Source organism: Cetorhinus maximus, chromosome 6, assembly GCF_964194155.1.
Source record: "Cetorhinus maximus chromosome 6, sCetMax3.hap1.1, whole genome shotgun sequence".
NCBI lineage: Eukaryota > Metazoa > Chordata > Chondrichthyes > Lamniformes > Cetorhinidae > Cetorhinus > Cetorhinus maximus.
Window position 1 is genome coordinate 25,060,868 of NC_135884.1, and position 23,686 is coordinate 25,084,553.

A 23,686-nucleotide genomic window follows, 5' to 3' on the forward strand; every position below is an offset into this window, starting at 1 on the left:
AACCTTTCTTCATAAGACCCTTCATCACAGGAATTAACTTAGTGAATTTGATCTCAACTGCGTCCAATGCAAGTATATTCCCCAAGGAAACCAAAACTATGCAATTGTCTAGATGTGGTGTTAGCAATGCCCTATACAGTTTTAGTAAGGCTCCCCTTTCTACTCCACCCCCCTCTTCCTAATTACTTGCTGTACCTGCATGCTGACTTCTCGTTCTTGTACGAGAACGCCCAGATATCTCTACTGCAGCATTTTGTAAATTTTCTATTCTTTGCACCAAAGTGGACAACCTCACATTTTCTCCCACAATGCTCCATCTGACAAATTTTTGCCATTCACTTAAACTATCTATAACCCTTTGCAGACTTTGTCTTCCTCACAACTTGCTTTCCCACCTATCTTTTATCATCAAATTTGGCTACAGTACAGTCTGCCCCTTCATCCAAGCTAAGTAATTGAGGCCCCAACACTGATCTCTGTGGCACCCACCACACCAGTTAGTTTGCCAACCTGAAAATGACCCATTTATTCTTGCTCTACTGTTACTTAGCCAATCTGCTACCCATGCTAATACATTAATACCCCCTAACACCCATGTGCCTTAGATTTTGTAGTATCTTTTGTGGCGCCCAATCAGATGCCTTTTGGAAATCAAATACAATGCATCTACTGGTTTCCCTTTTTGTAAATGCCCTGCTGCAACTTAATAACGGCATACAGCATTTTCCTAAAGACAGAATTAAACTAACTGGCTTATATTTAGTTTTTCGCTTTCTGTCTCCTTCCTTGAATAAAGGTGTACGTTTGCGCTTTTCCAATCGGCTGGGACCTTTCCAAAATCTAGGGAATTTTGGGAGGCATTAAGGAGGGTGCACGAGTATAGTTCCAGAGATGAGGAACTTCAATTATGTAGAAAGATTGGAGAAGTTGGGACTCTTCTGCTTGGAGAAAAAGTTAAGAGGAGATTTGATAAGAGGTATTCAAAATCAAGAAGGGTATGGATAGGTTAAGTAGGGAGAAACTTCCCATTGGAAGGATTGAGAACCAGAGGGCACAGGTTAAGGTAACAGGCAAAAAAAGTGGTGACATGAAGACAAACTTTGTTCATGCAGCAGGTGGTTAGGGTCTGGAAATATGAGTATGGTGGAGACAGCATCAGTTGAAGTTTTCAAAAGGGAATTGTCTGAAAAGGAAAAAAAAATTGCAGGGATACAAAGCAAGGGAGTAGCACTAGGTGAAACAAAAACCAAAATTGCTGGAAAAACTCAGGTCTGACAGCATCTGTAGAGACAGTTAACGTTTCAAGTCTGTATTCTTCAGAACTAAGAAGTAAAAATGTGGTGAAATATATACTGTTTAAGGGAGGTGGGACAGGTGAAGCTGGATAGAAGGCCAATGATAGATGGAGGCAAAGGAGAGATTGCAAAAGATGTCACCAAACAATAGGTCGGAGGGGTGTTGATGGTGGTGATACTGGCTTAAGGAGGTGCTAATGGTGACATTGAGTAGAAAGCAGAATGAGCAAGTGACAGCTGGCCCTGGTGAGGGGAAGGTGTTGGGGGAAAAAGATCGAAATAGGCTAAAAGGTGGGGATAAAACAATGAATGGAAATATATTTTAAAAATAATAAAAAATTAAAAATATTTGAACAAAGGGGATCAAAAAGAGGTGAGGATGGAGAAGAGAGTTCATGATCTGAAGTTGTTGAACTCAGTGTTAAGCCCGGAAGGCTGTAAAAGTGCCTAATCGGAAGATGAGGTGCTGTTCCTCCAGTTTGTGTTGAGCTTCACTGGAGCATTGCAGCAGGCCAAGGACGGATATGTAGACATGAGAACAAGGTGGTGTGTTGAAATGGCAAGCGACAGGAAGATCTGGGTCATGCTTGTGGACAGGTGTTCCACCAAGCGGTCACCCAGTCTGCATTTGATCTCTCCAATGTAGAGGAGACCGCATTGGGAGCAGTGAATGCAGTAGGCCAAATTGAGGGAAGTGCAAGTTAAGCACTGCTTGGATGGTGAGGAGGGGAGAAGAGGTAGGTATTGCACCTTCTGCAGTTGCATGGGAAGGTGCAGTGGGAGGGGGAGGAGTGGACCAGGGTGCCCTGGAGGGAGCGGTCCCTACAGAATGCTAACAGGGAGTGAAGAGAAGATGCGTTTGGTAGCACTAGGTGACTTGTTCCTTCAGAGGGCCAGCACAAACACACAAGAGACGCTTGAAACTTAAAAAATTGTTACAGGGTGTGACAGGCTGGATATAGATAAGATGTTTCCCCTGGCTGTTTAGCCTAAAACCAGGTAATATAAGGGGTAGGCCATTTATACTGAGATGAGGAATTTCTTCACTCGAGGGTGGTGAATCTTTGGAATTCTGTACCGCAGAGGACTGTGGAAGCTCAATCCATTGAGCATGTTCAAGACACAAATCGATAAGATTTCCGGAGACTAATGACATCAAGGCATATGGCGATAGTGTGGGAAGTGGCATTGAGATGGATGATTAGCCATGATTTAATTGAATGGTTGAGTAGGCTGAATGGCCTACTCCTGTTCCTATGTTCCTAATGGTCGTCTCCTTCTGTGCTGTAACTATTCTTTGGTTACACCAATGCATCCATTAGCTGTGCAGTCACTTTTAAGACCCTAGGATGCAGCTTTCTGGCCCAGGGGACTTTTTATTCTTAATTCTTGGAATAAGAGTGTTGCTGGCAGGGCCAGCATTTGTTGCCCATCGCTAATTTCCCTCGAACTGAGTGGCTTGCTAGACCATTTCAAAGAGCTAAGAATTGCTATGAATATGGAGTCATGTGAGCTGGATCTGGTAAACGTGGCAGATTTAATTTCCTAAAGGACCCACTACCAAAGTGAACCAGATGGGTTTTAATGACAGTTAATAGTAGTTTCACAGTCACCATTACTGAGACAGGCTTTTAAATTCCAGATTTTATTAATTGAATTTAAACTGCAGCAGCTGCCATAGTGGGATTTGAACCTGTGTTCCCAGAGCTTTAGCCTGGGCCTCTGGATTACCAGTCCAAAGACGTTACCAATATGCCACCATCTTCTGTGCGACCCCTACACCCAGAGAGAGGGGGAGAGCCTTTAGTCCCATCAGTCCTCTACTATTATTGGGATGCTTTGTGTCTTCTACTGTGAAGACAGAAATGCTTGTTTGAAGCCTCTGGCATTTTCACATTTCTCCATTATTAATTCCCTATTTTCAATTCCGCATTTTCACCCTTTAAGGGACAAACATTTATTTTTATTCTCTTCCTTTTCATATACTTGCAGAAGCTTGCCTTTTTTATATATGGTCTTTACTCTTATGATTTCTTTTTCTGTCATCCTTTGGTTTCTAAAATTTTTCCAGTCTTTTGACCTAGCACTAATCTTTGCAGCATTGTACAACTTTTTCTTTCAATTTGATATCCTTAACTTAGCTAATGACAGATGATGCATTGTAAAGTCCTCCTTTTTCGAAGGAATGAGAATTATGAAATATTTCCATAAACATTTCCCATTGTTTATCTATCATCTTGCTTCCCAGTCATTTTAGCCAACTGTGTTCATACCTTTATAAGTTTTAGACCCAAATTTCCCACTTCAAACTGTGAAATTCATCATGTTATGATCACTCTTGCCTAGAAGATCCTTTATTATGAGGTCCTTAATTAACCCTGTCACATTTACACATTACCAGCTCTAAAATGGTCTGGTTCCTGGTTGGTTCCCCTTTATAAGTGCTGCTAGCCACTCATCATGTAGGATAGATGCATGAGCAGGATTCCATTTAACAGCACGTTAGTACTAACTGGATGTAGTGATTGCAATGCAGGCAGCGCATCAACGTTTTGTGCTGTTTGTTTAATCAACAGGTGTGGTGGGTTTGATCATACATTCCCACCCGGTGCTCTTTTTTTGTGGCCTATCCAATTTAGCTTTGGTTATGTTAATTGTTTTTGTCAATTCTTATTTTCCTTTCTCCTGTGGCAGTTAACATTGCTGGGGACAGTTCCAAAAGTCCCAGTAGCCAACTCGTGGGTCAGCTAAGTGATCTGTGTTTATATGAGCTAAGGCTTTCTGGCTAGGAATGACACATCATGGCCTTTTTATCTGCTGTCTTGGGAACTCTCTCAATTAGATACAAAATTGTAAAATCATTATTCAACAACGAAAACTAAAATCTTCTGGCAATATCATTTTCTATTTTTGAAATGCTTGCAAGCATGTTAGATTGGAGCCATAGAGCATGAGATGCTCAGCCTGGATTTCATGAAAGTTTTCAAAATCTCCACACTCCACTGAAGTCACCAGGTTCCAGACTACCGATCCTAGCATGCCCTTGTGTCTGCATCTTGTATTTTAATTGATTAACAAGATTGACACTTCAAATGTCAAAACTTGCTGGCTGTCGTGCTCTCCTGTATATATCAACAAAAAAAGTACATTAAAATTTCCACAACCTTTTAATCATTTAATTTCTTGTGTGGATAACTAGGAGCTCGGCATACTTTTTGAAGTGAATCTTTAATAGCATACCATCAATAGAGCAACTGATGGTCAAGAACACCGTCACAACCAATCAGCACACTTCACATACAGTATAAATTGTTCTTTTTCTCTCTCTCTCTCTCTCTCTCTCTTTCCCCCCCCCCCCACCGGTGTTGGTATTCTTGCGAGCCTTCTGATGAGTGCAAGACGAAAAGCTTAGACATGTCTTTTTCAGCAATACTCAAATTCTGTACTTCTGTATCTGGTCTGTGCCTACTCCTGGTGTGGGACAAGCTCTGCACTCCAAGGAAGGCAAGGAGACCAGAGTAAAGCAATGTAAAAGTATTGGTGATTTGTCTCTCTTTGACCTATATGTTGAACAAATGAGTAAAGGAGCAGATTCATTTTTTGTATTTCTTGGCTTTTACTGTGAATGCCATTTACAGCAAGTTGTTTATGCATTAAGTGGCTGGCTTGGGCGTTACTGTTTGCTTTTCCAAATAATTGATGTTTTTTAAAAATTACAAATTGTAAAGTTGCATCTTTGGACAATATATTTCTTAAGATTGCATTATAGGCTGTATTTGTAAAAAAAATAATGCTGGCATTGAACATAGCAAAATATAAAGTCTGAAGAATACAAACATGCTCTGTGCACTCATCAGCTGCCAAGTGGAAATATATTTGCTTAACTTATAAAGTTATGTATAAAAGTAAAAACATGGGTGTGAATCTTAGTGGAATAATGGCAGTAACATTATTTTAAGTGTCCCAATATTTTTTCCTTTAGATTGAATATACTTCACCATGAGCAGCCAGGAGTGCTTTACATGTGGGCGTACTGGGCATTGGGCACGTGAATGCCCAAGTGCAGGTGGGCGCAGTCGGATTAGAGGTCGTGGCAGAGGAAGTTTCACTGCTGCAAGAGGTAACATAAGAATTTGCTTTTTAATCTTCAGTGGGAACTTAGGGGCATGCGTATATGCGTGCACGCAAGTTTGAAGAGTTTTGTTTGGAATTCCAAATTAACTGTTCCATAATCACTCAAATTTAGCCTTGATACTGTTAGTGTAATTGAATAATCAGTCTTTTTTAGGGTGAAAAGGTTGAGTGAATAACTTTAGCCTGCTTATTTCAAACAAATTAATTGATATTGGATTTGATTGCTACATTATATCAAAACTGAGGGGTGTGTGGTATATTTATTATAGTTAAACCTGTCACAGCCCTTGGACACTATCATTTCTATAGAAGTAACCTTGTAATTGGGAGTTAAATCTATATTTTCCTTTTGTCGCATAATTGGGTGACATATGCTACGAACATCATATAATTGAGGGTTCAGAAAGTGGAAAGTCCTTGAGCATGTCGCCTTGGCAAATCTAACCTATATGCTTCCCCTTGGTGACATATCCACAAGCATGACTTAGCTTCCACTAGTACGCTGACAACATGCAGCTCTACTTCACCATCACTGTCACTTCACCACTGTCTCTAAAGTGTTATGCTGCTTATCTGACATAGTGTTGGATGAGCAGAAATTCATTCCAGTTGGGAAGACTAAAGCCATTGTCTTCATTCCCTATCTCAAACTCTGCCCACTCACCCTGGCAGCTGTCTGAGGCTGATTCAGTATTTTCACAGCCTTGGTGTCATATTTGAGGCCAAGATGAGCTCAGATTCAACAATGGAGTTCCAGGAAAGATGAGTGTAACATTGTGTAAATGAACTTGCAATCAAGTAGAAGTCATTGAACTGACAAACCTGTCCTTTCAAGCTATTAGTCTGACTCTTTTTTTTAAAAACTCATTAAACCTTATTGAATAAGGTGTTTAATGGCATACTAAGTTCATAATTACTGCTGAATAGTCTCAATGGCCCTAAAAATTATTTGTAGAATATAAAACTTCTCCATTATGAAATTTACATTTTAAATTTGTTTCTGATATTTCAGCTTTTGTTAATCCTGTGCATATTGAAATTTATTTCAAACTCAAATTCAGTACATTTTACTTGCTGATTTGTTGTCGGTGAGAACCCTTCAATCTCATTGGCTTAATGATATTGATGTTGCTATACACCTGGAAATCTCTTTGGCTTTGTGCCAGATTCAAACTGACATCAGGATAAGGGAAATCCATGCCATAGATCATTGGATCTTTATAGACTCATAGATGTCTACAGCACAGAAGGAGGCCATTCGGCCAACTGTGTTCGTGCCGGTCATCAAAGATCTGACTACACTAATCCCATTTTCCAGCCCTTGGCCTGTAGCCCTGGAGGCTATGGCAAAGCAAGTGAATATCAAGATACTTCTTAAAATGATACGAGAGCTTCTGATTTAACCACCCTTTCAGGCAGTGAGTTCCAGACTCCCACCACCCTCTGAGTGAAAAAATTTCTCCTCGACTCTCCTCTTAGCCTTCTACTTCCTAGCTTAAATCTAAGCCCCCTGGTAATTGACCCCACCACTAATGGAAAATGTGCCTTCCTATCCACCCTATCTGTGCCCTTCATAATCTTATACACCTATCAGGTCCCCCCTCAACTTTCGCTGCTCCAAGTAAAACAGCCCAAGCCTATCCAATCTTGCCTCATAGCTCAGACTCTCCAGCCCAGGCAGCATCCTGGTGAATCTCCTCTGCACCCTCTCCAGTGCAATCATATCCTTCTTATAATGTGGTAACCAGAACTGCACGCAGTACTCCAGTTGTGGCCTAACCAGCATTTTCTACAGTTCCAGCATAACCTCCCTGCTCTTGTCTTTATTAGCCAAGGCATAAAATACAAGAATCCCTTATTCCTTAACCACCTTATCTACCTGCCCTGCTACTCTCAGGGATCTGTGGATACGCCACCAAGGTCCCTCTGATCTTCAGTACTTCCCAGGGTCCTACTATTCCTTTGCCTTGTTAGCCCTCCCCAAGTGCATTACTTCACACCTTTCTGAAAAAAATTGATCAAATTTGTCAAACACAATCTTCCCGTAACAAATCCATGCTGACTATCCCTGATTAATCTGTGTCTCCAAGTGCGAATATATTCTATCCCTCAGAATTCTTTCTAGTAACTTCCCCACCACCGAGGTTAGACTGGCCTGTAACCTCCTGCCTTCTTCCCTTTTTTAATAATGGGACAATGTTAGTAGTCCTCTGGCACCTCACCTGTGGCCAGAGGATTTGCAAATTATTGCCAGGGCCACTGATATCTCTCCCCTTGCCTCCCTCGACAGTCTGGGATACATCTCATCCAGGCCTGTGGCTTTATCCACAAGACTGCTAAACCTTTTAGTACCACCTGTCTCTCTGTTAATTTTCTCTAGTTACACAGTCCTCCACCCTGATGTCTATATCTGTGTCATCCTTTTCCATTGTGAAGACCGCAAAGTATTCCTTGAGGACTGCACTCATGCCTTCTGGGTCCACACATGCATTACCTCTATGGTCCCTAATTGGCCCTACTCTTTCCTTAGTTATTCTCTTTTTATATATTTTTAAAAACCCCTTGGGTTTTGTTTTATTCTACCCACCAATGCTTTCTCATGAACTCACTTAGCTTTCCTAATTTCCTTTTTAAGTTCTCCTCTGCTCTTTTTATACTCCTCCAAGGATTCTGCCATATTGAGCCCTCAGTATCTGCCATAAGCTTTTTTTCTTCATCCTAACCTTTATGTCCCTTGACATCCAGGGTTCTCTGGACTTGGTCCCCCACCTTTGCCTTTATGGGAACATATTTGCCCTGTACTCACTCTTTCCTCCTTGAATACCTCCCACTGCTCTGATAGTTTTATCTGCAAGTAGCTGCTCCCAGTCCACTTGGGCCAAATCACGTCTCATCTTAGTTAAATTAGCCTTTTCCCAGTTTAGGACTTTTATTCCCGGCCCAGCCATATCCTTTTCCATAACTATCCTAAATCTAACTGAGTTATGGTCACTATCTCCAAAATGCTCCCCTACTGAACGCCTTCCACCTGCTTGGGCTCATTTCTGAATATTAGGTCCAAAACTGCCCCCCACTTTGCTGGGCTTTCTACGTACTGGCTTAAAAAAAAGTTCCCCTGGATGCAACTTAAAAGAAATTTGCTCCCTCCTACCTTGCACACTAAAACTATCCCAGTTAATATTTGGGTAGTTAAAATCCCCTACTATTACTGCCCTATTATTCTTACACTTTCTGAAATTTGATTACATATTTGATCCTCTATCTCTCCCTGACTGGGAGCCTATAGTACACATCCAACAGTGTTTCCCCCTTTTGTGTTTTTTACTTCTACCCATATGGCTTCATTTGATGATCCTTCCAAGATAGCATCCCTCCTCACTGCTATAATTGATCCCTTGATCAATATTGCAACTGCCCCCCCCCCCCCCCCGACACTTCCTCTTCTATCCCCTCGTGTCTATCTGTTCTGAATACCAGGAATGTTGAGCTGCCAATCCTGCCCTCCTTTTATCCAAGTCCTGGTCATAGCTATGATATCTTACTCCCACGTGCCTATCTGTGACCTGTGTCTTATTCCTCAGGCTCCTTGTGTTAAAATATATTCCATTTAGCCTTGTTAAACTCTTATCTAGCCTATGTTTCCACTATCTTCCAGACTCACTAGCATTTTAACTTCTAATTCCATCTCTGCTTCTCTCCCCTCCAAACCACTTTTCAGGATCCCATCCCCCTGCCAATTTAGTTTAAATCCACCCCAACAGCATTGGCAAACCTCCCTGTGAATATATTGATCCTGTTCCTGTTCAGATGTGACCCGTCCAACTTGTACGGGTCCCAACTCCCCCAGAAACAGTCCCAGGAACCTAAAGCCCTCCCTCCTGCACCATCTCTCCAGCCACACATTTATCTGCTCTACCCTTCTGTTCCTATACTCACTACTGCGTGGCACTGGGAGTAATCCGGAGATTACTACCTTTGAAACCCTGCTTTTCAATTCCCTACCTAACTCCCTAAAGTCTGTTTGCAGGACCTCATTTCTCTTACTTCCTGTGTCATTGGTCTCAACATGGACCACGACCTCTGGCTGTTCACCTTCCCCTTCAGAATGTCCTGCAGCCGTTCTGTAACATCCTTGACCCTGACCCTGGCATCCGGGAGGCAACGTACAATCCTGGAATCACATCTACAGATTCCCCTCACTAACGAATCCCCGACCATTATTGCCCTTCCACACTCCTTCCCCCCCCTGCCCCACCCTGCCCTGCCCTGAGCAGCTGGACCACTCACAGTGCCATGGCTTTTGCTCTGTTTGGCCTCCACAAAGGAACAGCCACTCACCATCTTCCAAGGCCGGAAAACTGTTTGCAAGCGGATGCACTCGGGATTCCCTCACTCCCTGCCTGGTCCCTGTCTTCTGTCTGGCGGTCACCCATTCCCTCTCTGCTTGTACTTCCTTAAGCTGTGGGGTGACCACGTCCTGAAACGTGCTATCCACAAACCTCAGTCTCGTGAATGCATCGTAGTGCCCCCAGCTGCCGCTCGAGTTGCTCCAGTCGGAGGCATCTCCTGCACACAAGGTAATCCAGACCACCAGGAGCGTCTATTTCCCACATAGTGCAGGATGTGCCTATCACAGGACTGAGCTCCCCAGACATATCTTAACTAAAGTATAGACTAGATGCTAGATCCTCTAGCTGCTGACTGCCTGTCCCAGGGTTGTCTTTGCCCACTTTAGTGGGCAGATTTCTTCCAGGTCAGCAGATGTTTCACCACTAGCTGTGAAATCGGGCCAGTATTTTTTTCTCGGATTCTGCAGTGACTAACCTACATCAGAAAATAAACTGCTCTCGGTCCATGCCCTGCAAGAGTACAAAGTCACAAATATTGACGTGTCAGATGGTGTTCTCCCAACTAAATAGACCCATGATATTGGCAGGCTCTGTCAATTCTTTGGTAATTTGTCATCACTCTTCTGTGGAAAAAGCCATCAAAAATTTAAATTTTGTCCTCAGTGTTTTATGAAGGCATCAGTAATCCAAGTGGAGTTTGACCACTCTAGATTAGATTTGACTATTGAAAAATCATTTGTGTTTTTAATAGACTAAGGATGTAAGTTTGCAAATGGGAAGCTTCTTCTCCTTGGATATCAAAGTTAACTATACCCAACTTGGGTATACTTTAGGTGGAAAGAAAAATTCTTTCCATTATGCTGCAGCTTCAAACCATCCTCAAAACCAGAATGGGTCTACTCAATTTGCAAATTAAACTGTCCAAGTGACATTTTAATTGTTAGTAATTTTGAAGGCCATGCTCACCAAAAACTGGATTGAGACTGCCCAAAATATTTTGCATAGGATGCTTACAACTGGCAAACAAAGTGCTCACTCCGTCTCTGAGCAAGACTTAGGCACAGGTATCCATGGTAAATAACTTGTTCCACTAGTAATCATGCTCTGCATATAATAGCAATCATAATTATTGAGGCATATTCCATTATATGGCATTATGGATCCATGCTTCAGCAAAACGAAAGATGACATGGGGATTGTAAGTGTGTGGATATAGAAATTAGAATTGCACATGTACACAAATTACTAGATATTTCAAATTCTATTCAGTATTTGTTTTTTGGGTAGTCTGCATTTTTAAAGTTTTTTTCAGTACTTCTGTCAAGCTACATAAACAGAACTATAGAGTAATTCAAGTGATAAGCAAATATCTGTTGCACATGCTATGTCATGCGTTTTGTTTTCATTACTTGCTGATGAACCCAGTTTTAAATCTATACTCTATTTCCAGATATCTGCTATCGCTGTGGTGAATCGGGCCACCTTGCAAAGGATTGTGAGCTCCAGGAAGATGGTAAATATACAAACATTCTTGTTGGAGATGGGTCAAAATAACTTGTTGCAAACAAAAATAATTGTTATGCTGTCACATTTCAGCCTGCTACAACTGTGGTAAGGGTGGCCACATTGCCAAAGATTGCAAGGAGCCAAAGAAGGAGAGGGAGCAGTGCTGCTATAACTGTGGCAGACCTGGACATCTGGCCCGTGACTGTGATCATGCTGATGAGCAGAAATGTTATTCATGTGGCGAATTCGGGCATATTCAGAAGGATTGCACCAAAGTCAAGTGCTATAGGTATGAAGCAGATGACCAGCAATTTATGTGAATTTTATTCCTGGCTGGTGTTGTGGATTAATTTGCTAATTATGTAATAATAGATATCTATTGGCTTCTGAAGATGAGCAACATTTCACTTGGACTGATCAATTAGTCCAAAATGTCTGTTGGAAGAATAATTTGATGCAATCTAAGCACACACTGGGCATTCATCCTTTTGAATACTTTGTTCATGCTTGTTTCTTAGTTAACCAAAATTACTCTGTAGCTGTCCATTTGCTGTCTTCATGATGAGTTACATAAACATTGCTGCTGTGTAGATGTGTAGTGAGGCATTGATGAGAATGCAGAATATAAAAACTCATGTTACCAATCACCTGTCTTTTTCTTCAGTGGGAATGTTAGGAACGCATTTGGATGACTTAACAGTTCAGTTCGGTTGGGCAGCTTTATTTTTGTGACATGGACAATACTGGAACATTTTTCTTGCTAGTTTTTTCCCCCCATTTCGTCTAATGTCAGTATTGACTCTCTACTAGGCTGAAGTTTCACGTGCCTTCCTGTGTTTTGCCCATTTGGCCATTCCATTATGTGAGCCCCTCAACAGTGTGGTTTTTCCAAAAACAAGGCATTGCAGTTGAGCATGTACACGAGAGCACATAAGGTACGGATTGTAATCAGGAACAAGAACACCGGCTAATGTCCCCTCCTATCCCCATCCATTCCTTGACTTTGGATTGCTGAGGCTAACACTCTTCATTTTGGACTGAGCTGAGAAATTTCATTAGTCGATTGTGAAACTTTTAAATGCCCTACCTCCAGAGGGCTTTGAGTGCTCAATCACGGAGTATGTTCAAGGCTGAGATGCACAGATTTTTATGCATTAAAAAATATGGGTGTGGGCAGGCAGTGGAGTGAGTTAGAAGATCAGCATTCATACTGAATGACAAGAGCACACACAAAAGGAGTTGTATGTCCAAGACCTCCTATTTCTAATGTTCTTGATGCCATTGAAATCTTCCAGTCTGTAGGGCTCAGGCACTTGTTTGCCAAGCCAACAGAGCCTAACATGAGCCCTTCAAGCACTTATGGTGGAATGCCAAGTGTACGTATAATCACAAGGGGGTTTCTGAGCCAGCAGTAGAAATTTCCTGTCAAACCTTTGGCTGTAGCATCAAATTAGTGTAAAGGAAACATTAGCTGGTCACTGTTCATTTCAGATGTTCAATTGGAATGGAGCTGAATCATTTTGTTGGTGGAGGCTTTGGTACATCTGACAAGCCAAAGGAAATGAAAAAACAAAGTTCCATTGCACTTGAAAATTTCTATCTTTGAGATACTGTATGCTGCACCAATACATTACAGGGCCACTGGTTATGCATTACTAAAATATTAAATGAGTAACTGAAATGAAATCAGCTGAACTTCAAATTTGATCAACCATATACATATTGCATCTTATATGAAGCCTGAAAAGAAAGGAGGCAATCCACTTTCATTCAGTATTTGTCATGAGTTTCTCAGCTAAAAAAAATTTTTAGGTGTTCAATGTATATAATCAAAAAATCTTGTCTGTGCACGTTTGGTCTATAAAACACAGCTTCCTGTTAACTTGTGTCTTACTGGTCATTTTCCCATTTGAAATTTCTGCATCAACATTTAGAATGCAAACTATAATTACACTTTGATGCCAGTAGTGCTGTTAATGCCTTAACTTTTTGACTTGCCCCTTTGCATTTAAGTGTAAATATATTAAGATCAGTGTCTTAAAAATAAAAGGACTGAATGCAAGATTTTCAAATTGGGGCTGAATTGCATTAATTTATAAGGTTTAAAGCTGTTTAAACTAGGTTAGGCTCTGTGCGTCAAAATACTCGAGAAACTTAATCTGGGATTTAAATTTGTTCACAGTTACTATACACATTGGGATTTAATGTCACTGATTATAAATCTCTTGAAGGATCCTGACACAGGTAACATCGGACAAAAGAATTTGGGAAACTTTTTTTTACATGAAAATGTGGAACTTGCTGCATTTGCTGACATTTAAAGGGAGGCTTTGCGCATGGCATATAGGAGATAGGATGAAAGGAAAGGCTTGTGTGGAATATAAACACTGAAGCAAACCAATTGGGGTTCTTTGCTGTAGGTTCCACGTAATTCCTTGTGGCCTACCCAGATATCATGCTGCTCCCTTCTCTTCCACACCTGTCAAATCAAATATGCCATTTCCTGGCATAAAGCCAATCACTTTTACTAAGTTCCAGTCAATAGATTTCTTATTTCCTTTTACAGGAGTGATTGTGGCACTGGCGAGAGAGGTTTATCTGCAGAGGGAAGAATCGTAGCCAATAATCTCTAACTATTCCGTTGCACAGTGGATTCATAGAATTTTTTTTTTCGTTCATGGGATGTGGGTGTCACTTGCCAGGCCAGTGTGTTGCCCATCCCTAATTGCCCTTGAGAAGGTGGTGGTGAGCTGCCTTGAACCACTGCAGTCTGTGTTGTAGGCATACCCACAGTGCTGTTATGAAGGGCGTTCCAGGATTTTGACCCAGTGACAGTGAAGGAACAGTGCTATAGTTCAAAGTCACAATGGTGTAGGACTTGGAGGGAACTTGCATGGTGGTGTTCCTATGCACCTATTGCCCTTGTAGAGGTAGTAGAGGTCATGGAATTGAAAGGTGCAGTCGAAGGAGCCTTGGTGAGTTGCTGCGATGCACCTTGTAGATGGTGTACACTGCATCAGTTGTGGAGGGACTGGATGTTTGGGGTGCCAATCAAGCGGGCTGCTTTGGATCATCTTGAGTGTTGGAGCTGTACTTATCTCAGCAGGTGATGAGTTAACTCCTGACTTGTGCCTTGTATATGATGGAGAGGCCTCGGGGAGTCAGGAGGTAAGTTACATTCTGCAGAATGCCCAACCTGCCCTTACAGCCACAGTATTTTTATGACTGGTTCTGTTTCTGATCAATGGTAACCCCCTGAAGGATGTTGGAATTCCCTGTGGGGATTCAGCATGGCAATGCCTTTGAATGTCATGGGGCGATGGTTAGATTCTCTCTTGTTGGGGATGGTCATTGCCTGGCATTTGTATGGTGAAAATGTTACTTGCCACTTATCAGCCCAAACCTGAATATTATCTAGGCCTTGTTGCATAAGGACATGAACTGCTTCAGCCATGAAACGAAGAAAGCTGTTCAAATTGTGCCTGTTACCAGCTCTTTGAAAGAGCTGTACCAGTTCCCTGCTCTTTATCCCGTAGCCTTGCAATTTTTCCCCATGAAATGTTTTTCCAATTTACTTTGGGAAGTTATGAAGTCTGCTTTCACCACTCTTTCAGACAGTGTTCCAGATCATCAAAACTCAGTGCATAATTTTTCCCTTCATGTGATCGGATTCTTTTGCCAATTACTTTAAGGTTTGTGTTCTTTGGTTACTGACCCTTCTTCCCTTCTGCAAAGTTTATTTTTTCTATCTAAGCCGTACATGATTGTGAATACCTATCAAACCTGCTGAACCCCAGTTACTTAGCCCCTTCACCTAATTGAAGTCTTTCAGCCCTGGTACCATTCAAATAGATCATCTCTGCACCCTCTCAAAAGCCTTGACATCCATCTTGGTGTAGTGCTCAGAAGTAGCCACAATACTCAAGCTGGTGCCTAAAATTTAGCATGACTTCCTTGCATTTGTGCTCTGTCCCTATTTATAAAGCTTATATACCCTTTAGCTGCCTTAACTTGTCCTATCATCTTTGTATGTTAAACCCACCCCCCCGGTAAGTGTGTTTCTGCACTCTTTAAAACTGCTTGGTTTATATTTTCTCCTCGGCTTCCTACCAAAATGAAATACTTGTCAAATTTCATCTGCTGTGTGTCTGTATTTCATAGATTGGATCATTAAACAAATGTTTGAATAGTCACTTGGTAATAAAGACTTGATTATTGCTGAAAAGAGATATGGTGTTGAAGCTTTGTCTTGAACCTCATTAGGGCAGACACCAATGCCAAATTTCAAAGGGAGAAATGTTTTATACTGCATGAGAAAAGGGTGCTGATTTATTGGCAAGTCAACTCTAGTCAAGGTATTGCCATGGAGAATGCGCCAGGGAACTATTGCTTAATTCCAAAAAGGTGCAATGCCTGGACATGTTCATTTTGCCTGCAGAGGCCAGGTCCCTGCAAATTAATATATATATTTTTGAGCAAGCAAAAGTGGACCACATTGCGAGCCTGACTGATCTTAAATTGGTTGTCAGTGTAATAAGCATACTTGGGATTGTTAGCAAGTGTTTCGTGTGTTTTTCAGTCCATTGTGGAGTTTTACTTGGAGCTGGTGTACTTGGTCACCGCCTTTGTCCCTTCCGACACGGCGTGCTTGGCCAGTTCCCCGGGCAGCAGCAGGCGCACAGCGGTCTGGATCTCCCGGGAGCTGATGGTGCTGCGCTTGTTGTAATGGGCCAGGCGGGAAGCCTCACCCGCGATGCGCTCGAAAATATCGTTCATGAACGAGTTCATGATGCTCATGGCCTTGGAGGAGATGCCGGTGTCGGGGTGAACCTGCTTCATCACTTTGTAGATGTAGATGGCGTGATGTCCAATTAGGGAATCACATCTAACAACCAATTTAAGATCATCAGCCGGGCTTGCAATGTAGCTCATTTAGAACTACATGTATTCATATGCAAGGACCTGTCCTCTGCAGGCAAATGGTTCATGTCCAGGTATTGTACTTTGTTTGAATTAAACAAAAGCAGTGGGGGGAGCAATAGTTCCCTGGGGCATCTCCATGGTAATGCCTCAACCAATCAGTCAACTCATTGACTTTTCTCCTTTTTTTGGAAGTATAAATTGTTGTTGCCTTTGAAATTTGGCATTCTTCTGTCCTGAAGAGTGCAAGACAAAAAGCTTTGACAGCATATCTATTCTTTGTCAGCAAAACTTTTAAACATTTACTTGTTACTACTAGTCCTACTGGAATTTGATGCTTTTAATTCGTTTGATATTCAGTTAGGACATTTCTATACAATCCTGAGTAAAGCATAATTGAGATATTCTGGGTTGATCATTGAGAGAACTGAATCTGAGATGCTTTAATGTAGGAAATATCAGTTAAAATCCAAAACATCTCTTTACATGTTAGAAGATAGATATAGTAATTTTTGTAGTTGACATTGCCAACTTGATCGTGGTCTTGAAGAATCCATGGAGAAATTAATGGCGCTGTTTTCCTCAGGTTGTGTAAAATACTGATTATTGGATTGAGGGTGGGGTAGCAGAGGAAACTGATGGTTAACTTCAGTTCCCCCTTGCGTTGTCCCTACTTAGCCAATATAGATGGCTGTCTAGGATAAACAGTGCTAACTGTTTGCTATTACCCTAAGTAACAGTTATAGAGGCTCTGCTTAAGCCATATTATGGGTGCTAACAATCTCGGGCCATTAACACGATCATGCTGAAAATGCAATCACCTGTTGAGTTCTTCCAGGCTACCCTAAGTGGCAAAGCCTGCTGAAATTTGAACTATGTTTACAGTACATGCTGGTAGGGGTGAAGTTGACAAGACTGCTTTATACTTCCACTCGAGGTGGAAAAGCATCCACCTCATGAAGCTTTTATGTAGTCATGAGCATTTTCTGCAATTATAATTAAGCATGAACAATAGAAAGCTTAGATATTCTCTTCAGATCACCACATTCGGAGTGGGAGATCAGCTGAAACTTCTCTTGGAAAGGGCTACCTCCAGACTGCTACTTTGGAGAATCACCTGAGCGAGAGGGGTGGAGCTCTGAACTCCAATACCAGAGCTGGTACTTAAACAAGAAGTTATATTTTAATATCTGAAGCTAAGCTAATTTTTTCCTGATGCACTAGCCATCACGTGTGTAAACTGCATTGATAGCGTGCTTTCTATAATCATAATCACTGCGGATAGATTGCGCTTGATGCAGTTTCTCACCATTGAGTTTCGTGCATTTACTTCTGTAGTTATGAATTTAAACTTATGTTTATAGCTAAGTTTCAATAAGTATTCGGAAGTGTCAAATTATCTTTAAATTACAGGTGTGGTGAAACTGGTCATGTCGCCATCAATTGCAGCAAGGCAAGTGAAGTGAACTGCTACCGTTGTGGTGAAGCTGGACATCTTGCACGGGAATGCACGATCGAGGCTACGGCTTAAATCTTACATTGTCGCCCCTCCTTTTTCTGATTGATGGTTGTATTATTTCCTCTGAATCCTCTTCACTGGCCAACGATTGGCAGATAGAGGCTAGTCCCAGGCCAAGTGAGCTTTACTCAAATGTAAAAGGAGGAAAGGGGTGGAAATTGACTTTCTGCATTTAACTACAAATGTTTATGTTTAGTTTGGTAGAGGTGTTATGTATAATGCTTTGTAAAAGAACCCCCTTTCCATGCCACTGGTGTATAGGGATTAATGAGTGGTAAGCGATGAGCCCGATCAGTGACCCTTTGGGTTCTGGAAGTGATTCTGTGGGAGGAAACCAAACCTGGAAGTGTCTGTAAAAACTTCCGCATGTGATTTCTTGAAATGTTGGCTTTGAATTGTTTGATCTTGGGAGCAGTTCACCACATAAACCAACATCTGTATCGGGGCCCTACGTACAGTAAACAGCAAAGTGGGAGTAAACAATGAGAAGCAAAGAGCAAGCCTGTCCACAGCTGAAAAGTACAGGTTTTTTTTTTAAAAAGCATCATAGGAGTAACCAACTTACAGTAGCTGAAACCAGAGTCAGTGTCGGAGATACAGATGTTCAAGCAGAGGTTTGAATAAATTTTTGAATGTAGTTTAGCAGCTATTATACCCATTATGAAATACCACAGCAAACACATAGCAAACAGGATTGGAACTACACAGCAGTTGAATGTGTTTTCACAGAAATCAAGATGTTATTTTTGTATAATACAATTAGACTACTGTAAAGAATCATTTGCTTGAAATCAGTTTTTTAAGACAGAAGGTAAAAGCAACTGAAGTCTTAGAACTATAGAAATGTAATTTTAAACTATCAATAAAGCTGGAGGAGGAAGGGGAAAGCTTGTCTGAGTGATCTTTGTTGGAGAGTATTGAGCATTCAATTTGCATAGCTGATTTGCATTTCATTTTGAGGAAAAGAGTACAAACTAGTTTGTGATACTTTCACAAGTGCAGATACTCTGCACTCCTGGTAAGTCAAAAGCATGCCGATTAAAATAAGAATTGGGTAACTGGCATTAGACAAGTTCTGCTGGGTTTAGATTAATTTTAGCTGCTTTGCTTCAGTATTTACAAGTAGATTGAATTATTTCCTTTATGACAAGTGTGTGTTTACTGTGCCCTCTGAAGGAGGAGTTGGGAAATTATTTTTTGGGGGGGGGTGGGGAGGAGGTATTGATTGCTACCGAAGGAAAGTTAGGGAAATTACTATTTGAATTTTTTTCTGAATAAGCACCAGGAAGTAGAGACTGTTAACTTGCTTAAATGAGGGAATACAAAATTGGGCCACAGTGTAAAGCTGGATAAGAATCCAGAAATGATATAAATTAAGGAAATTAAATCAATTTTCTTTGCATGTAAAGAAATGAACCAGTAGCTTCATGATTCATCCTGGAGGCCTCAAACCTATAATTTAATACTAATTCAAGTTCTCACTAATTGGAAAAGCTTCTTGATGGTCCACATGTGTAATTTCTGCTTTAATCCCAACAGCTGGTAGAGATTGCAGATTTCATGTCAAAAATTGAACAGATTAAGGAAAGCATTGTGTAGTAATTTACCAGATCAGCAAAAACTGCAGATGCCAAATTGGAGTATCAAATGTACACAATTGACATTTAGATAATTGGCTATGAATACAAATCAAGGAATATGGCAATATTTTGAGTAAAATAGCTTGACTCCAAGTTTATTCCCTTAAAATGCTCTCCTTACATTTGTTTTGTATTCAGGAAAATGTAAACATTATTTGAAGGCTCTTTCCAAAGTTATAAAGCTATTCACTCCCAGCTTCATTGTGGTTCCCGTAACAGATAACCCTTTGAAATAGCCATGGCTTGCCATTTGGGGTGCTTTCTCCTTCATTTTGGTCATTGGAAGTAACAGGTTTAGATTGTGGCCTTGTAGTGAGGTCCTTTGTAGCTGACCTAGAGGAAAAATTGAAAGTTCGGGTGCCTTTAGATGAACAGATGTAAACAGGAATTAGGTACCAGATGAACCAACATACCCATGGAACTGCAAAGCTTTGAAACCTTGGGTTGTTGCATAGCTCCATGCATCTTAAAAATATATCTAAATTGCAAGTGAAGCTCAAATCACATGCTTCTCTGGAATAATCTGTTATATAACCATTATCTGCAGTATAAGTGGGAAACTTCTAAATAATACCTATTGAACTTGTTGTGCAAGACGTTCCCAAATAGTGCCCAATACTTAAGTGTGGTTTATGGGGCTGGAATAATTTCCACAAAGCTTTTCATTTTGATAATGTTTCTGAGCAACCTTTGCATTGTTCCAAAGTGAGCAGCTCAAATTCAAAAGATTAGTTTCTTGTTTCCTAGTGTTTTCCTTTTCTAGTTCCTTAAATTTGAGTGTTTAATGGATATTATTGACTATGATTGGATTATTTTAAACATTGTTAACCACTAGTGAGTTTTTTTTCTGTTGGCTGTTTGGTTCTGCTACAGAAGTGGACTGGCTGGTGGACATGTTGCTTTTGGAGTGAAACAAGGCATTTAAGTCTGTCTTGGCTACAGCAAACAATCTACTCTGCTAACCTGAGATGTCATAATACTTAAAATGTAAATAATACATGAGTGAAAGTACATGCTTTCCATCTTAAAAGGTGTACTTTTTCTCAACTTTTGGTGACCAAGTTCTCATTCTAGGAAGATAAGTCTTTAGGTCAGAATCAACATCAGGATTGCAAGCCTTAATTGCATTTAAGTAGTGAATTCTAATTATCTCAATAGAGAACTTGGCTTGGGAAACTTAGAGCACAAAGAAGGGAATCAAGTTATCCAAAACTTTGGAATGGTATTATTGCCCACCTTTTTTTCATCCTATTATGCCTTTACCCCAAAAACTTTGCAAAGACATATAGCATTTTCTCAGATTTGCATTGTTTCTAGACCAGTACAGCACATATATCCACCCATTTGAGTTCACTTCATTTGATTGGGAAACCAATGATTTTTTTTCGTAGATTCCCCGCTTGGCTGACTAATGTTTGGATGTGAACCAGGAGTGCTTCTTGCAATTGAGAACTCATTTTAGCATAGAATCTGAAAATTGTATGGAAGGTAGCCATTTCAGCTTATATTGGTGTTACATCTTCAGTAGAAGCTATCTGGTCTAGTCCTTTTTTCTGTACCCGTTCCCCTATATTAGTTCATGTAATACTTACTAATTTCCCTTTTAAATGTTATACACTGCCTTAATAACCACTCGTTAAAGCATTGGATCCTGTGTGGTTAAATATACAGCCTACCACTTCTAGTTGTGCTCAGTCTGACTTTGTTGCCATTTACAAACAGTTGGAAGTATCAATTTAACCTCAAAGCCTCTCAACCTTGATAAACCTATTTAATCCCCCCTTGTCTTTCTATGCCAGTGGGGAATGTATTAGTTTTTGAATCCTGGTTTACAGCATCTCGATTGTTCATTGAGAAGTGGAAGCAAATCTCTCCTGTGGCCAGTCGAAAGATTGCTAATCCAGTCTAAGGGAATTCTGCAGCACATTTAATTGGGTTTGCAAGTGAGGAGCTTTATCTTAGTCTAAATTTTCAAGTGCTTGAAATATGAAACGTGTATGATTCTAATGAACTGAATTTGATTTGAAAATGTTATAATACACGCTATTTAGCCACTGGAGGATTTGCATGATTGCATTGATTACATCAATATGAAAATTATACTGAAATATCAAAAAGTTATCCCATTTGCCTATTGGAACAGATGTTGGATCATGGAAGCCTGTTTTTATATACAGTATGTGAAAGATGAAAGTCATTGTTACTGCAGCTGAAAAGGCTTGTGTGGAATGAGCGGGTTTGATATGTGCAAAAGTGAAAATGTCTGCAAAACCCAAATTTGCATTTTTGGGAGTGGGGGGGGTGTGGTGTGAAGTGGTCATTTTCCAATAATTACTTCCATATTAAAGTTTTTTTTTGGCTAGGTGATTGAGGTTGCAGTTAATTTGGTACGTGGAATTTTTCTTCAAGATAAATTCTTGAGCAATATGATATTGAACTGGGAATAATATCTATGCATTCAATACATTATGGAGCAGTACTTTGGGAACTACTACATGAGCTTCAGCCCAAGTTTGAGGTTCACCCCACTGATTAAACAATCAGATTGCCATGTGAGGTTTTTTGTGAAAATGGGAACAACAAGATTGTTGTGACATGCACCATGTTTTTGTAATTGATGACAAGTTGCGAATAAAAGTACTCTGGATATGGATGATGGAGCTCTGGCAACAGGGTTAACGTTAGCCGACATGAAATGAGCTCAATTGAATAATTGTGAATTTAAAGGAATCTGGAAAAAGTAAGAAGTGTAAGATAGTATATGTAGGAATTAACAGATGTCAGGATTATAGTACAGTATTTGGTTGCAGATAACTAAATGCACTGGGGGGAAAAAAGGCCTTGGTTTTGAAGTCTATTTCTTAATCTGCACAGATTATGCTTCAGCCTTTTAAAGCACATTTAGTTCTAGACCTGACACCCACTAGTGCACTTGTACATTCAGGAAAATGAGGTTGCATCCTAGTGAAGCTGCAATATAGTTACATGCGTGCTAAACACAGGTGAAGAGATCCTACATTCAACAGATTAGGTCAAATTTGCAGTCTTGCCACATCCAGATTTGAATGGTGGGCAATTAAACATGGGGTTCCACAAATATTCTTGTCCTCACTGAGGGGGTGTCCAGCACAAAGACCAATATAAAATATTTGCAACTGTCCTCAGCTCAACCCCCTGATGTGACCAGCAACCCAGCTGCCAGACCTCAGCAAATTATATTCACTCCATGTGATGGCAAAGAACTGCAGAAGACTAGATACTGCAAAGGCTACGGCTCTGGACAACATCCAACTGTAGTACTGAAGACTTATGCTCTAGAAGTAGGACGGGTTCAATTGGGCCCAATTCCTGCCCCATCTATCTTTTCTCAATCATCTGCAAGGTATCATTGGTAGTGCTATCAAATAGCATTTACTCAGCAATAGTCTGCTCATTGTTGTTTGGTTTCCACCATGGGCACTTGGCTCCAGACTTCATTACAGCCTTAGTTCAAACATGGACAAACCAGCTGAGCTCCTGAGGTGAGAGTGACCGCCCTTGACATCAAGGCCGCATTTGACTCGAGTCAATGGGAAGAGGGGGAGGGAGAAGAGAACTCTGCTGGTTAGAGTCATAACTAGCATAAAGGAAGATAGTTGTCTCAGCTCTAGGACATCACTGTAGAGTTCCTCAAGGCGCAACCATCTTCAGCTGCTTCATCAATGACCATAAGACATAGGAGCAGAAATTAGGCCATTCAGCCCATCATGGCTGATAAGTTTCTCAACCCCATTCTCCCACCTTCTCCCTGTAACCTTTGATTCCCCATACCAATCAAGAACCTATCTATCTCCATCTTAAATACACTCAATGACCTGGCTTCCACAGCCTTCTGTGGCAATAAATTCCATAGATTCACCACTCTCTGGCTAAAGAAGTTTCTCCTCATCTCTGTTCTAAAAGGTCTTCCCTTTGCTCTGAGGCTGTGCCCTTGGGTCCTAGTCTCTCCTAATGGAAACATCTTCCCCACGTCCACACTATCCAGGCCTTTCAGGATTCTGGAAGTTTCAATCAGATCCCCCCCCCCCTCATCCTTCTAAACTCCATCGAGTATAGACCTAGAGTCCTCAAACATTCCTCATATGTTAAGCCTTTCATTCCTGGGATTGTTTTCATGAACCTCCTCTGGACCCTCTCCAGGGACAGCACATCCTTCCTGAGATACAGGGCTATAAATTGCTCACAATATTCTAAATGTGGTCTGACCAGAGCCTTATAAAGCCTCAGCAGCACATCCCTGCTTTTATATTCTAGTCCTCTCAAAATAAATGCCAACATTGCATT

General features: G+C 40.9%; 1 protein-coding gene across 2 annotated transcripts in view; it reads left to right on the plus strand.

Moving 5' to 3' along the window:
- Nucleotides 1-21,392, plus strand: part of cnbpb (CCHC-type zinc finger, nucleic acid binding protein b) — a 30,084-nt gene extending 8,692 nt beyond the window's left edge. For both annotated transcript variants that reach the window (XM_078543439.1, XM_078543440.1), the window contains exons 2-5: nt 5,278-5,415; nt 11,229-11,291; nt 11,375-11,573; nt 17,618-21,392. In XM_078543439.1, the coding sequence (XP_078399565.1) occupies nt 5,295-5,415; nt 11,229-11,291; nt 11,375-11,573; nt 17,618-17,735 (501 nt within the window). In that variant the 5' untranslated portion in view covers nt 5,278-5,294 and the 3' untranslated portion in view covers nt 17,736-21,392. The remainder of the gene's footprint in view (nt 1-5,277; nt 5,416-11,228; nt 11,292-11,374; nt 11,574-17,617) is intronic.
- The last annotated feature ends 2,294 nt before the right edge of the window (nt 21,393-23,686 follow it).